Source organism: Nycticebus coucang, chromosome 12 (genome assembly GCF_027406575.1).
Source record: "Nycticebus coucang isolate mNycCou1 chromosome 12, mNycCou1.pri, whole genome shotgun sequence".
NCBI lineage: Eukaryota > Metazoa > Chordata > Mammalia > Primates > Lorisidae > Nycticebus > Nycticebus coucang.
Window position 1 is genome coordinate 71,338,453 of NC_069791.1, and position 13,396 is coordinate 71,351,848.

Consider the following 13,396-nt stretch of genomic DNA (forward strand, 5'->3'; position numbering starts at 1 on the left):
CACACTTGCATAAATGCTAAGAGAAGGAAAAATGAATACCTAATACATCCTTCCCTCAAGGAGCTCCTGTTATATGGAAATGAACAGCTCAGGTCATCTGGGTTCCTGCCTCTGCCGCCCACCTAGAGCAGCTGCCACTTACTGAGAGCCTAGAATGTGCCGGACATTTGACAGATGATACTGCATGTCATCCTCACCCCAGCCCTAAAGGATGGGAACCACTATCTGCCTTTTATAAGTAAGGAGACTGAGGCCATAATCCTTCAATCATAGTCTAAAACGTAAAGACAGAAAGAAAATGGAGACTCCAAAAGGTCAAGTTTTGCCTAGTCCATGGTCAACAAGTGTCAGTTCCCTGACTGGAGGCCAGGACTGTGTGATCTGATGACCACTATTCTCCCATTTATGGTATAGTCACTGTGTGGCCTTAAGGACAATTAAAAGCACTAGGTTAAATGAACCTTAGAGCCCTCCCTGCTCTGAAACTCTTGATATAATTGGAGGAAAACATCTTGGACAAGTAAGAGTAACTTGAGGATTGGATGCAACACAGGTTTGAGCATTATATGGGAATTTAATTTTTCTTTTTGGCCGGGGCTGGGCTTGAACCCGCCACCTCCAGCTTATGGGGCCGGCGCCCTACTCCTTTGAGCCACAGGCGCTGCCCCATTATATGGGAATTTAATGGGGAGAGGGTGCAGGGCAGAGGAGTCAGGTCTGCGTCCAATCTGAGGAGGGGGCTCTGGACAGGTCAAGGCTTCCCTGATGTCTGGCTGTCCCAGGGCCATGGGCTTAAATGAAAAGCAGACTAGACACACAGCTCACTCCTAGAGAGGGGCAGAGACAGCCGAGCCCAAACACAGGCTATTTTTGGTGTTGTGTTGTTTGGAGAGCAACCAGGCCAGAAATAGTGCCATGAGTTAGCAGGACCTTGTCCTTCTCCCACCCCCAGCTCTCCCAGTGAAATCACCAAGAATTGGGAGGCCGGGCCCTACATTCCAGGGAGGCTGTGTAACTCCCTTCCCCACAGGAAGGTTCCGGAGCTGAGCATTTGACTGTAAAAGGGTCGCTGGAAGGTAGGAGGGAACGAGGGATTGAGTCAGAGAGAGTGGAAAAGAGAGAGTGTGAACCTGGGGAGGACCCCAAGCAGCAGAGGAGAGGAGATGGGGGATGGACCAGGAAGCAGGAGGCTGATGAAGAAAACCAGAAGAGGGAGGCTCTGGGAGAGAAAGGGAAAGTGAAAAAGAGAACAGTTAGTTGAGGGAGAACAAAGAGGAAGTGCAGAGTGCAGGCAGGAGGGCAGGAGGGCAGGGGTCGAGGGGTAGGGGAAGATCCTGGCGCTGAGGCTCCAGCTGAGCCGGGGGCATGAAGGCTGGACTGGGAGTGGACAGTCACGGAAATTATGACTCTGGTCTTGTCATGCATACCTGCTAAGGGACAGATGGAGACATCTTTCCCAGTTGGCTAGAACTGGAACTTTCCCCCAGAAATCCACAGTCCTGTAACTTATGCTCTTATCTCTGACCCTCTGGAAATCAGAAATCCACCGATTTCAACAGCAGGGACTTTTCACTCTCTGTCCATTTGACCTTTTACAAAAGAGGCAAGGCTTGAAAGAGAGGCCTGGGTCAAAGCAGTCTGTTTGAGGATTGGGGAAAGGGAAAAGTGACACCCCCATGAGTCAGTTGAGGTTCTGATAAGGGTGTTTCAGGGAGGTCTACCGCGAAACAGCACACCCCACCCTGGCAGCCCACAGGCAGCTGAGCCCGAGTGGGCTACGTGCGTGGAGAGGAGCTGCAGGGACCACTGTCGAGTCTGGGTTCCAGAGCAGAGGCAGCCCCAGGTCTTCAGAGTCAATGGGAAACACCAGTGTGGGACCCCGTTATGGTTTTGCCTCAGTTTCTTTCTTTCTTTCTTTTTTTTAGAGACAGAGTCTCACTATGTTGCCCTAGATAGGGTGCCGTGGCGTCACAGTTCACAGCAACCTCAAACTCTTGGGTTTAAGCGATTCTCTTGCCTCAGCCTCCCAAGTACCTGGGACTACAGGCACCCACCACAACACCTGGCTATGTTTTGGTTGTAGTTGTCATTGTTGTTTGACAGGCCTGGGCTGGGTTCAAACCCTCCAGCTCCAGTGTATGTGGCTGGCACCCTAGCCACTGAGCTACAGGCACTGAGCCTGCCTCAGTTTCTAATACACACCCACCATGTACCTATGAGTTCCCACCATGTGCCTACAAGTTCCTCCAGTTTGGGAGGAGACCCATTAGTAAGTCAACCTTCTGTTCCCCAGCCCCCACTCCAACCAGGATATAAAGTTGCTCTCTCCTGTGCTTGAGAGCGGAGTGTCTTTTTTAGAACACACTGGAACCATCCACCAGGTCCATGAGCAGGGACAGAATTAGTCACTGCCCTCACCAGGCCCAGGCTGTCCACAAAAAACAGCAAGGGCTTTTACAGTTGAAGCCGGGCAGGGTGTGGGACAATGGCCCCTGGGACGACAGATGAGGCAGATTCAGGGGCTGGAGAGGTGCCAAGCACATGGGAAGCCATCTTCAGCTGTGCCTAGACCCACCACTCCTCTAGGTCCTTGGTGTGTGTCACTCCCAACCCAGATGTCCAGATCCCCGTGTCCCCCCTGAGCCCTAGGGTAGAGGGCAATGCCTTGGGCAAGAGATGGGTTTAGGGTTGGACTTCTGTCTTCTCCATCTGAGGGGTCAGGGGCAGTTGCTTCTTACCACTAACCACACTCAGGAACTCCAAACCACAACCAAGAAAAAGAAAAGGACATAAACATGAGGCAGTTCCCAAGAACAGATCTCTAATGTGTCTGTGAGCTGGACTTTCCAACCAAGGTTTCCCCTTTTTCCCTGGCACCCCCACCTCCACCTGACTCCCAGAAGCAGTGAGAAAACAAAGCCCAAAGAGGAAAAACATGGAAAAGCTGTTTTGCTGTGGTTGCCCCTGGTGTCTGTTTACTGAAAAATCCCAAACAAATATCCTGACACTACCACCCACTTAAACTTCCTGTGACTCGGCTATCAGCCGTCTCCATGGACACACCCAGTTGAACCCCCAAACAGAGCATGATGGTGTGTGGACCCCAAGGTCAAGTGTACCATCTCCCCTCTGCAGGGCCCCTTTGGCACCACCCAGCTACCCCTCCATCCACAACAGCCAGGCCACATGGCCAAGGGTGTCTGACCCTGCCCAAACCTTAAAGGCACTAGTCTGTTCCTACACCCTCACTCACCACTGGCCAATTTCCACCCTCAATAAAATCCATCGCTCTTCTTCCCCTAAACTCCCTGCCCTAAAAGCACACCCCACAAACCCTATGAATTGACACTCCTTCTATCCCTCCTCCTGCTCTTCCAGCCCCACAGTGTCTATGAGGTCTCCAGAGTCACAGCAGCAGCTCAAAGAAACAAAACTTACACATTAGGTTCCTAATTCCTCCCCAAGGCTTTACTATGGTAACCCCTGCCCTGGTCCCTTTCAGCCACCACCACCCCACCCAGCACACCTCAAAACCCAGCCAGACAGGGGTGTTGACACAAAGAGAGCCCTAAGGGGCACCAAGAGAGTCTGGACACGTGGGGGAGTCAGCTGCACATCATCACAGGCAGCTGGGCAGGCACATGGCAGGGACGAGGGAAAGACTGGGAGTCCTCTGTTGGGTCCTAGTACCAGACAGATAAAACCCAGACAAACACCTGGCACACTGCATGCCCTCTGGCTGCTGGGCAGGGGCCAAGTGGAGGGAGTGGTATTCTCTCTGGAGGTTGGCACGGCAGACAGCACTAGCCTAAAAAGTCTGCAGGATCCTTATTCTTTCCCCCAAAGAGGGGAAAGAGGAAAAGAGTGTCTAAGCTGAGCACTGGGGAAGGTGATCCTGAATATCGGGCATTTTGTGGCCATCTCGTATTGCAGGGGTCAAGCTAGCAGGACACTTACAAAGAGAAGGACATGGGCAGCAAAATCATAGGAGGTCCTGGGGCCAAGGTAATCAGCGTTTGCTCAATTGTTCCCGATCCCTCTTACACACGTACACACGCGGAGCAGCACGCACACACATGCCTCAGCAAGTCCTGGAGAGGGAGGCGCCAACGGGGCCTGGCCAGCTGTGCAGACAAACTCCCAGAGCCAGAAAGTGGGTGGGGCTGGAACATGAGTTAATCTACTTCCTGTCCACATCTGGTATAAAGGGAGGCAGCAGCCGGAGGAAGAGCACAGCTGTGTCTGGCTGCAGGGCCAAGAGTGCTGTCAAGAAAGAGAGCCACGCCCCCTCTACCAGCTGCCAAATCTCCACAAGCCTCCAGCAACAGCAGCAACAGCAGCAGGACATACTGCCAATCACCAGGAGCCCTTGGGAACTTCAGGTAGGAGAAAAGCAAACTTCCTCTGCCTCTTACCTTGGCCTTAATGCAGAGCTCACCCCTCCCCAGAATTTCTTCCATCCATGACCCCCCAGGGGCCTACAGACTTGAGTCAATCCTGCCCTGGGAATGACACAGAGGAGCAGTGTCATGTAACCCCCACCAACAAGCCCTTCACCCAGAAATAAAGACTCCGTCCTTCTCTATCAAGATACCCTACTTTCTTCTTCTTTTTTTCTTTGTAGAGACAGTCTCATTTTATCACCCTCTGTAGAGTGCTGTAGCATCACAGCTCACAGCAACCTCAAACTCTTAAGCCCAAGTGATTCTTTTGCCTCAGCCTCCCAAGTAGCTGGGACTATAGGTGCCCGCCACAACGCCCGGCTATTTTTTTGTTTTGTTTTGCAGTTCAGCCAGGGCTGGGTTTAAACCCGCCACCCTCGGTATATGGGCTGGTGCCCTACTCGCTGAGCCACAGGCGCCGCCCTACCCTACTTTCTTTTTCTGAGACAGAGTCTCACTTTGTTGCCCTCAGTAGAGTGTCATGGTGTCATAGTTCACAGCAACCTCAGACTCTTGGGCTCAAGTGATTCTCTTGCCTATGCCTCCCAAGTAGCTGGGACTACAGGTGCCCATCACAATGCTTGGCTAGTTTTTTTTTTTTTTAGAGACAGGGTCTTGCTCTAGCTCAGGCTGGTCTCAAACCTGTGAGCTCAGGTGATCTGCTCACCTTGGCCTCCCAGAGTGCTAGGATTAAAGGTGTAACCCATCATGCCCGGCCAAGATAATCCATTTTCCCACCACATGCCTGCTAACTTGAATGAAATGGTCATTGGGAAAGCATTATAAGAGGCCTTTCATTCATGCAAATCAAAGATGTCATTATAACTTAGTCTTTCAACCCCTGGAGGGGAAGAGAAATGAACTGGAGCTGTTTCCAAGATTCTGACAGGGGGAAATGGGCTTAAAACTCTCTTGGGCTGACCACTGGGGATACACAGTGTCTCACCGTCTGAGACAGTAGGAAGGGCTCAGAATCTAAATGTATTGTGGTTTCTCAAACATATCACACTCTTATGTTCACCTGCCACCAGCAAATAAAGGCATCCTGGCTCATGACAGGGGTCCCATCTGCCCTCCCCACTCACCACTCTTCCAGCACGATTCCCTCATCAGCTATTTTTCCTCTTGCTCTAGGATGCAGATGTCTCCAGTCCTTGCCTGTCTCACCCTGGGCCTGGCTCTAATCTTTGATGAAGTGTCCGCCCTGTATCCTCCCCAGTCCCGGGAGACCCAACTGGCCACAGACTTTGGGGTGAAGGTATTTCAGCAGGTGGCGCAGGACTCCAAGGACCGCAATGTGATTTTCTCCCCTTACGGGGTAGCCTCAGTGCTGGCCATGCTGCAGGTGACAACAGGAGGAAAAACCCGGCAGCAGATCCAAACAGCGATGGGATTCAATATTGAGGGTGAGAGATGGGGTGGAGAGGGTAGCCCCGTCTTCACAGAACAGTAATGGAACCACCCAGAAGCTGAGGAAAAGTTGACTCCGGCTTAGCCAAGTCCACCCATGGACAGCCATGCTATGGGGTCCACCCCATCTTCCTCCCACCACACCCTATGCCACTTGACCCCTTACCCACCAAGGGGATGCTGGCCTATGGATCTGCCACTTGTTAACTGTAGTCTTAACCCCTCTAAACCTCAGTTTCATCATCTATAAAATGAAGATAATATAAATACTTGCCACAGGCTAGACGCAGTGGTTCACACCTGTAATCCTAGCACTCTAGGAGGCCGAGGTGGGTGGATTGCCCTGAGCTCACAGGTTTGAGACCAGCCTGAGCCAGAACAAGACCCCACCTCTAAAAGAATAACTGGGTATTGTGGCAGGTGCCTGTAGTCCCAGCTACTCAGGAGGCTGAGGCAAGAGAATCACTTGAGCCCAAGAGTTTGAGATTGCCGTGAGCTATGACATCACAGCACTCTACCCAAGGTGACAAAGTGAAACTCTGTCTCAAAAAAAAAGAAAAAAAAAACTACTTGCCACAAAGGGCTGCTGCAAAGATTATATAGAATTATGCGCATGAAATGCTTAGCACAGCCATTCTCATAAGAAAAAAGTTAGGGGCTCAGCACCTGTAGCTCAGCGGCTAGGACACCAGCCACATACACTGGAGCTGGCAGGTTCAAATCCAGCCAGGGGCCTGCCAAAACAACAATGACAACTACAACCAAAAACTAGCCAGGCATTGTGGCGGGTACCTTCAGTCCCAGCTACTTGGGAGGCTGAGGCAAGAGAATCACTTAAGCCCAAGAGTTTGAGGTTGCTGTGAGCTGTGATGCCACGGCACTGTACCCAGAGTGACAGCTTGAGACTCTGTCTCAAAAAAAAAAAAAAGTTAGGGTTCATAACTTAAGGAAAGAGAAAAATATTCCAACCCCAAGAAAAGGTCAAGACCTGAGAGTTTTGAGGAAAAGTAAGAGAGGCAGAGAAGAGATTAAAGTGTGCAACGAAGTCTTCTTCCAGAGAGCCCTGGGACAGCAGAAGAGCCCCATCCATCCAGGCAGGGTTGAGCCCCTCCTGGAAGAAGTTGCCCCAGATGGGAGCTCTGGGTCTACCATAGGCCCAATGTATCCTTTCTTCCCTTCCTGGCACAGAGAAAGGTGTGGCCCCTGCCCTCCGGCACCTGCACAAACAGCTCCTAGGGCCATGGAACAAGGATGAGATCAGCACCACTGACGCCATCTTCGTCCAGCGGGATCTGAAGCTGGTCCAGGGCTTCATGGCCCACTTCTTTAGGCTGTTCCGAACCACAATCAAGCAGGTGGACTTCTCAGAGGTGGAGAGAGCTCGATTCATCATCAACGACTGGGTGAAGACACACACAAAAGGTGAGCAGCAGGGAGAAAGCCCATTTGAAGGGCCCAAAGAGAAAGGGAATTTGGAAACAAATTCATACATTTTAAGCTCTCCCTTCTCTTCTCTGTGGACAAAAGGCCAAATGCCTTAAGAACCAAAGTATAATAGCTAGTAGCTTTCATATTCAGGCTTTCTTGTGAGCTCTCAGGCTTTCCTAAGAAGTCCTGTGAGATTTAATAACAACAGCTTAAGGATGTACACACAGCCCTCAGAACTACAGTGAGGGGGCAAAGTCAGGGAGGTACGTAAGTCTCCTGCTCTGACCCTGGACGGGATGACAGAACAAGAAACTGGGATGAACTAGAAGATGTTCTGAGACTATGAGAAGATGGAACAGGTTGACAGCAGCTAGATGGGTTTATTTAAATCCCCTTCTGCCCTCTGATGGGAAACCAGAAGACCCTGAATTGGCAGGAGAGAAGGGAAATGGATCCTTTCAACACATGTCCATTTGAGGACTAGGAGCTGAAGAGAACCATCTAAAAGGCTTTTAAAATATATCTAATTTCCGGTGGCGCCCGTAGCTCAGTGAGTAGGGTGCCGGCCACATACACCCAGACTGGCGGGTTCAAACCCGGCCTGGGCCAGCTAAACAACAATGACAACTGCAACAAAAAAAAATAGCCGGGCGTTATGGCAGGCGCCTACAGTCCTAGCTGCTTGGGAGGCAGAGGCAAGAGAACCACTTAAGCCCAAGAGTTGGAGGGTGCTGTGAGCTGTGTCACCACAGCATTCTACCAAGGGCAACAAAGTGAGACTCTGCCTCAAAAAAGAAAAAAAAAAAGGCTCGGCGTCTGTACACAGTGGTTACAGCGCCAGCCACACGCACGGAGGCTGGCAGGTTCAAGCCCGGCCCTGGGCCAGCTAAACAACAATGACAACTGCAACAACAATAAAAATAGCTGGGCGTCGTGGTGGGCACCTGCAGCCTCAGCTACTTGAGAGGCTGAGGCAGGAGAATGGCTTAAGCCCAAGAGTTTGAGGTTGCTATGAGCTGTGACACCGTATCACTCTACAGAGGGCAACATAGTGAGACTGACTCAAAAAAAAAAAATCTGATTTCCTGGTCAATGGCTTTCCCATAGGTATGATCAGTGACTTATTTGGGAAAGGGGCAGTGGACCAGCTGACTCGCCTGGTGCTGGTGAACGCCCTCTACTTCAATGGTCACTGGAAGACACCCTTCCCCACCAAGGGCACCCACCACCGCCTCTTCCACAAGTCCGACGGCAGCACTGTCTCTGTGCCCATGATGACTCAAACCAACAAGTTCAACTACAGTAAGTACAAGAGCCCCTCTCCCTGTCACCCATGGCCACTGTGTTTCATCCTTGGGGTTTCCCAAGGAGCACCCAAAGTGTCACCCCCTGAGGGAGGAAGACCACAGGGAATGTTCCCCTGAAAGGGAAGAAAAACCTACAATACAGCTGGGCTTTGACACAGATTTCCCCAAGGGGGAGATCCCCAAGGGACACAGATCTCCCAAGGGGAGCCACAGGGATAATAGGAACAGAAGAAAGAAACTTTATCTCATATAAGAGGCAGCTAAAATCCAGAAACTCCCTCAGGCCAACACTTGCACACTGGACTGCTGTCTCTGATTTTCAAGTGTGATAGCCTGGAGCCAGCAAATTCTGCTGAGAGAGGATATGGGAGGGTGGGATTAAGAGGATGGGGACTAGAATGAGTTGGTGGCTGGGAGTTGGGGTGAAGGGAGTGAAGGTGAGGAAGCCCCAAGGAGACAGAGAAACCAGAAGGCCCTGAACTGGCGGGAGAGAAGGGAAGTGGAAGTGAAAGTACTGAATAAGGGAGCAGTGGGAGGAGGAGCCCCAAAAGCCACCATGGAGAGCTTGGGGTCCAGAAAGAGTGAGTGGACAAGAGAACTAGGTGAAAACTAGTGTTGGCTGGGAGCCAATGAGAGACGCAGCCATTTCCAATGCTCCATCTGGTGTCTTCACAGCCGAGTTTACCACCCCTGGTGGCCATTACTATGATATCCTGGAGTTGCCATACCATGGGGACACCCTCAGCATGTTCATTGCTGCTCCCTATGAGAAAAAGGTGCCACTCTCTGCCCTCACCAACATCCTCGATGCTCAGCTCATCAGTCAGTGGAAAGGCAACATGACCAGAGTGCCCCGACTCCTGGTTCTGCCCAAGTAAGGCTCCTGCCACATTTACCAACACCTCAGACCTCCCTCTTTCCCCCTCCCCTCTCTCCTGGCTTCCTGAAATCACCACCCCCATGTTAAATTTCCCAGATCCATGACGCTTGCAGGGCAGGGGCTATGTGTGTGTGTGTGGGAGGCTGATGGGAAACACTCAGGCCTGGGTTTGATTATGACTCCTTAAATGATCCCTCATCCTGTTTCTGTGGGAGAGCAGGGGAGAGCTTTTCTAGACCATGCCCCCACGTTGGCCACCCCCAGAATACCCAGTGAAAGCTAGCCAAAAGGAAAGTCAGGGAAAGGATGGAGATGAGGGGCTGAATCAGTCTACATCCACTTATGATGCCCTGTACTCCCACCACCATTCTCCCAAGTCAATATCCAAACAACACAAACGAAAGGAATCACTTCTGCAGACGGGCCAGCTCAAATCACAGCTTCTGGCTGGGGTTGCAACAGAACAGGTTATTTATTTATTTATTTATTTTTAGAGACAGGGTCTCACTTTGTCATTCTTGGTAGAGTACTGTGGCGTCATTGCTCACAGCAACCTCAAACTCTTGGGCTCAAGTGACTCAGCCACCCGAGTAGCTGGGACTACAGACATCCCCCAAAATGCCCAGCTATTTTTAGAGACAGGGGTCTCACTGTGGCTCAGGCTGGTCTCAAACCTGTGAGCTCAGGCAATCCACCTACTCTGGCCTCCCAAGTGCTAGGATTACAGGGGTGAACCTCCTCCCCTGGCCAGAAGTAGGTTTTTTAAATGCTTCTGTAGAAGCAAAGGGAGTGGAGAGGCAAAGGGAGTGGAGAGGCCAGGTAATTCCTGAATTACGGGGAAGCCTCCCACTATGCCTATCCAGGTGCTATAACGCCAGGCTTGGAGAAAGAGAGGAATTTAGTTGTTAGCTGGTGCGTGCTCTCACTTGCATGCGCTCTCTTTCTCTAGCTCATAAAAATCGAGGTAAATGGTTGCACCCTGATGAGAAGTAGAGTGCCCCCAAAGCCAAAGCCTCACTGCTTGAATCCTCTTCACGGTTAGCTCTCAGAACACAATCTACAGACTAGACTTTTGTTCAAACATCCTTGCTGAGGAATTTGCCCTCGTCTCTCCACCCCCACCAGCTAGATTGAATAAAATTATGCTGAAACTACTGTCTTATTTGAGGAAAGTAATTAGTCATAGGTTTGAGGGGGTGGGTAGATTTCAAAAGAATGATTGTGAATATTAGAAATCTCTAGCAACAAGAGAGACTTTGCAAACAGATTTGATAAAACAGCCCTTCTTCAACTTGCACGTCAGTTCTGCTTCTGGGGGAGATCTGGTAAGGGAAGAGAAGAGGGGCTGCCCTCTCCTCTGTGCCCAGAGGAGACCACAGCTTGAGCTGCCTCCTGTTGCTGTCTACAGGTTCTCCCTGGAGAGTGAAGTTGACCTCAGGAGGCCTCTGGAGAACTTGGGGATGACCAACATGTTCAGGCCAGGCCAGGCCGACTTCACGAGTCTTTCAGGTGAGAGGATTTTCCCTCTCATTTTCTTATCCCAGTGGACTATGGGGCCCCAAAGAGGACAAAGAAGCTTCTTTCTCTCCAGCTGATCTACCTTTGTATCCGTATCTGTTTTAGAACAAGAGCCTCTCCACGTCTCGCAGGCACTGCAGAAAGTTAAGATTGAGGTGAACGAGAGTGGCACGGTAGCATCCTCCTCCACCGGTGAGTCTCAGCCCAGGGCTTCGGGAGGGGCCTCTGCCCGGTGCCCCAATCACCCTTCAGGATAACTAGTACCGGAACCCAGAACAGTCTCTGTAGCTCTGCATGGGCCTCTCTTGGCCTGCAAATGGGCCTACTTCCCCTGGATAATTTTCTCTTACCTCGTTGCTCCTAAGGCCCCTCAAGGTAAAAAGCCCTCCCAACGAAAAGCCCCAGTTGTTCCCACAACAGGCAATAAACTTAAGAAACTTGTCCTAAAAGCATTTAGATAAATATTGATGAGTGAATAACTGATCTATCTCTACCAAACTCCTGGAGGAAACTAGGTATCAGAGAACACTCCTAAACTTCTAGGGTTTATATTCAAGAGAACAAAAAAGCCTCCTACAAATCACCTCCCAGCATTTCCATCAGATGGAAAGCTAGTGTCCACATGTCACTTGCGATCAACTCAGGCACCAGAGCCAATGTCCCTCTGTTCTAAGATGTTGTCCCTTCTCTTCCAGCCATTTCAGTCTCTGCCCGGATGGCCCCTGAGGAGATCATTATGGACAGACCCTTCCTCTTTGTGGTTCGGCACAACCCCACAGGTAAGCCCAGAGCTCCACCACATCCCATGTCCCCCCCCCACCCATTCTACCTATCTCCGACACCAGTCCAAACACAGATAGACACCCCTCAGATAGCCCCAAGAGAACTCTGGGTGAGAGTCCATAGTCCTATTCCATTGCCTCTTCAGAGGAGGCATCCTCTATCCACGCCAGTCCCAACCACATCCCTTAGGCAGCAGCATTTCCAGATAATTCTCAGTTTTCTTGAATCGTAGTCCCTCCATCTACATTGAGCTTGGGGAGCTATATGGTCCCTTCAAATTCCCAACCCCATGACTCTCCCATCCTTAGGTGCAGTCCTTTTCATGGGCCAAGTGATGGAGCCCTGACCCTGGGAAAAGCAGCCTTCATCTGGAAGAAAACTGGAGAAAAGAAGAAATGAAGAAAGAAAGAATTTTAGTTTTATTGACTCTTTCTGGAGAAAGAGAAGATATTTGCCTTTTAAAAATGGTAAAATTTTCAAATCTGTCTCCTAGACCTCAGTCTCTCCTAGGATTTGGAAAGAGGCCCTTCAGGTCAAACTCCTTAGTCTCTGATGGGGACCCTGGGAGAGAAGCCTGGAGCACAAAGGCCTGCAGGTCTCCAGACTTGACTGTAACACCCACAGAACCATCGGTGCAGCTGCTTCTGCCCACTCAGGTTTTCAGACCTGGTTCCTACTGGGGCCCTGGCAGGATGGAACCACCAAGCTTACGGGACCTTTTATGTGCTTGGTAGAAATGATCTGCGTTCCAGTCATGTTGCTGTCACTCTTGCTCTGTCTGCCACTGCCAGAGAGGCTGGTTACAGGCCAAAGAAGGCCACTAGGAGGAACATCCTTTCATCTCAAGGCCCATTCTGGCACTGACCACCCTTTCCTAGTGCGGGGGTGCTGAGACATCCCCACATACAGAAACAGTGTACAGATATTATTTTGGAGTGTAGGTGACTTGTTTACTCATGGAAGCAGGTTTTTGCTTCCCTTTATTTTACAGGAATAGAGGAAGAAATGTCAGATGTGTGCTTGGCTCTTCATCCCCAATCTTGTTGTGGGGACGGTGGGATGCCAGGGGTATGCTCAAATATTTATCACATCCTTGCCCTTGTTAGTGAGAAATAATACTATAAACAGTGTAAAAAAAAAAACCATTATTTAAACTTGCTCATAGTGTTGCTTTGTGGTCTGTGTCATTGCATCTCAGGAGTCTGGCCACTTGACTGTCACACCCCTCTGGGCGGCAAGCAGGATAGGGCCCGCACTGCCACCTTGTGGCTGCCAGAGCCCCCTCACTCCTCTCCTTGCCTGGTCTTTTTCTACTTGATGGATCAGGGCCCCTGCCAAGACGTTCCAACTTCAGCCTGCTTTAGGGACCAAAAGGTTGGGGTGGGTGAAAGACACTTCAGTGAGGACAGAGTGGTTTCAAACTTTTTCAATATATTTAGGAACAGAAATGCAAGGGGCTGCACGACCTACCAGGACAGAACTTTCCCCAATTACAGGGTGACTCACAACTGCATTGGTGACTCACTACAATGTGTCATTTCCTGCTGCTGTGTGTGAGCAGTGGACACGTGAGGGGGGGTGAGTGAAAGAGACAGAGAGCTCAGATTCAACTACCTTAGTTAGACATT

General features: G+C 50.6%; 1 protein-coding gene across 1 annotated transcript; it reads left to right on the forward strand.

The window, feature by feature from the left end:
* Positions 1-947: 947 nt before the first annotated feature.
* SERPINE1 (serpin family E member 1) lies at positions 948-12,240 on the forward strand. Its single transcript, XM_053555222.1, has 10 exons — positions 948-1,076; positions 4,209-4,382; positions 5,577-5,848; positions 7,041-7,274; positions 8,388-8,582; positions 9,263-9,461; positions 10,876-10,976; positions 11,091-11,177; positions 11,681-11,764; positions 12,077-12,240. The coding sequence occupies exons 3-10, from the start codon at positions 5,578-5,580 to the stop codon at positions 12,112-12,114; spliced, it is 1,209 nt and encodes a 402-aa protein (XP_053411197.1). The 5' UTR covers positions 948-1,076; positions 4,209-4,382; position 5,577; the 3' UTR covers positions 12,115-12,240.
* The last annotated feature ends 1,156 nt before the right edge of the window (positions 12,241-13,396 follow it).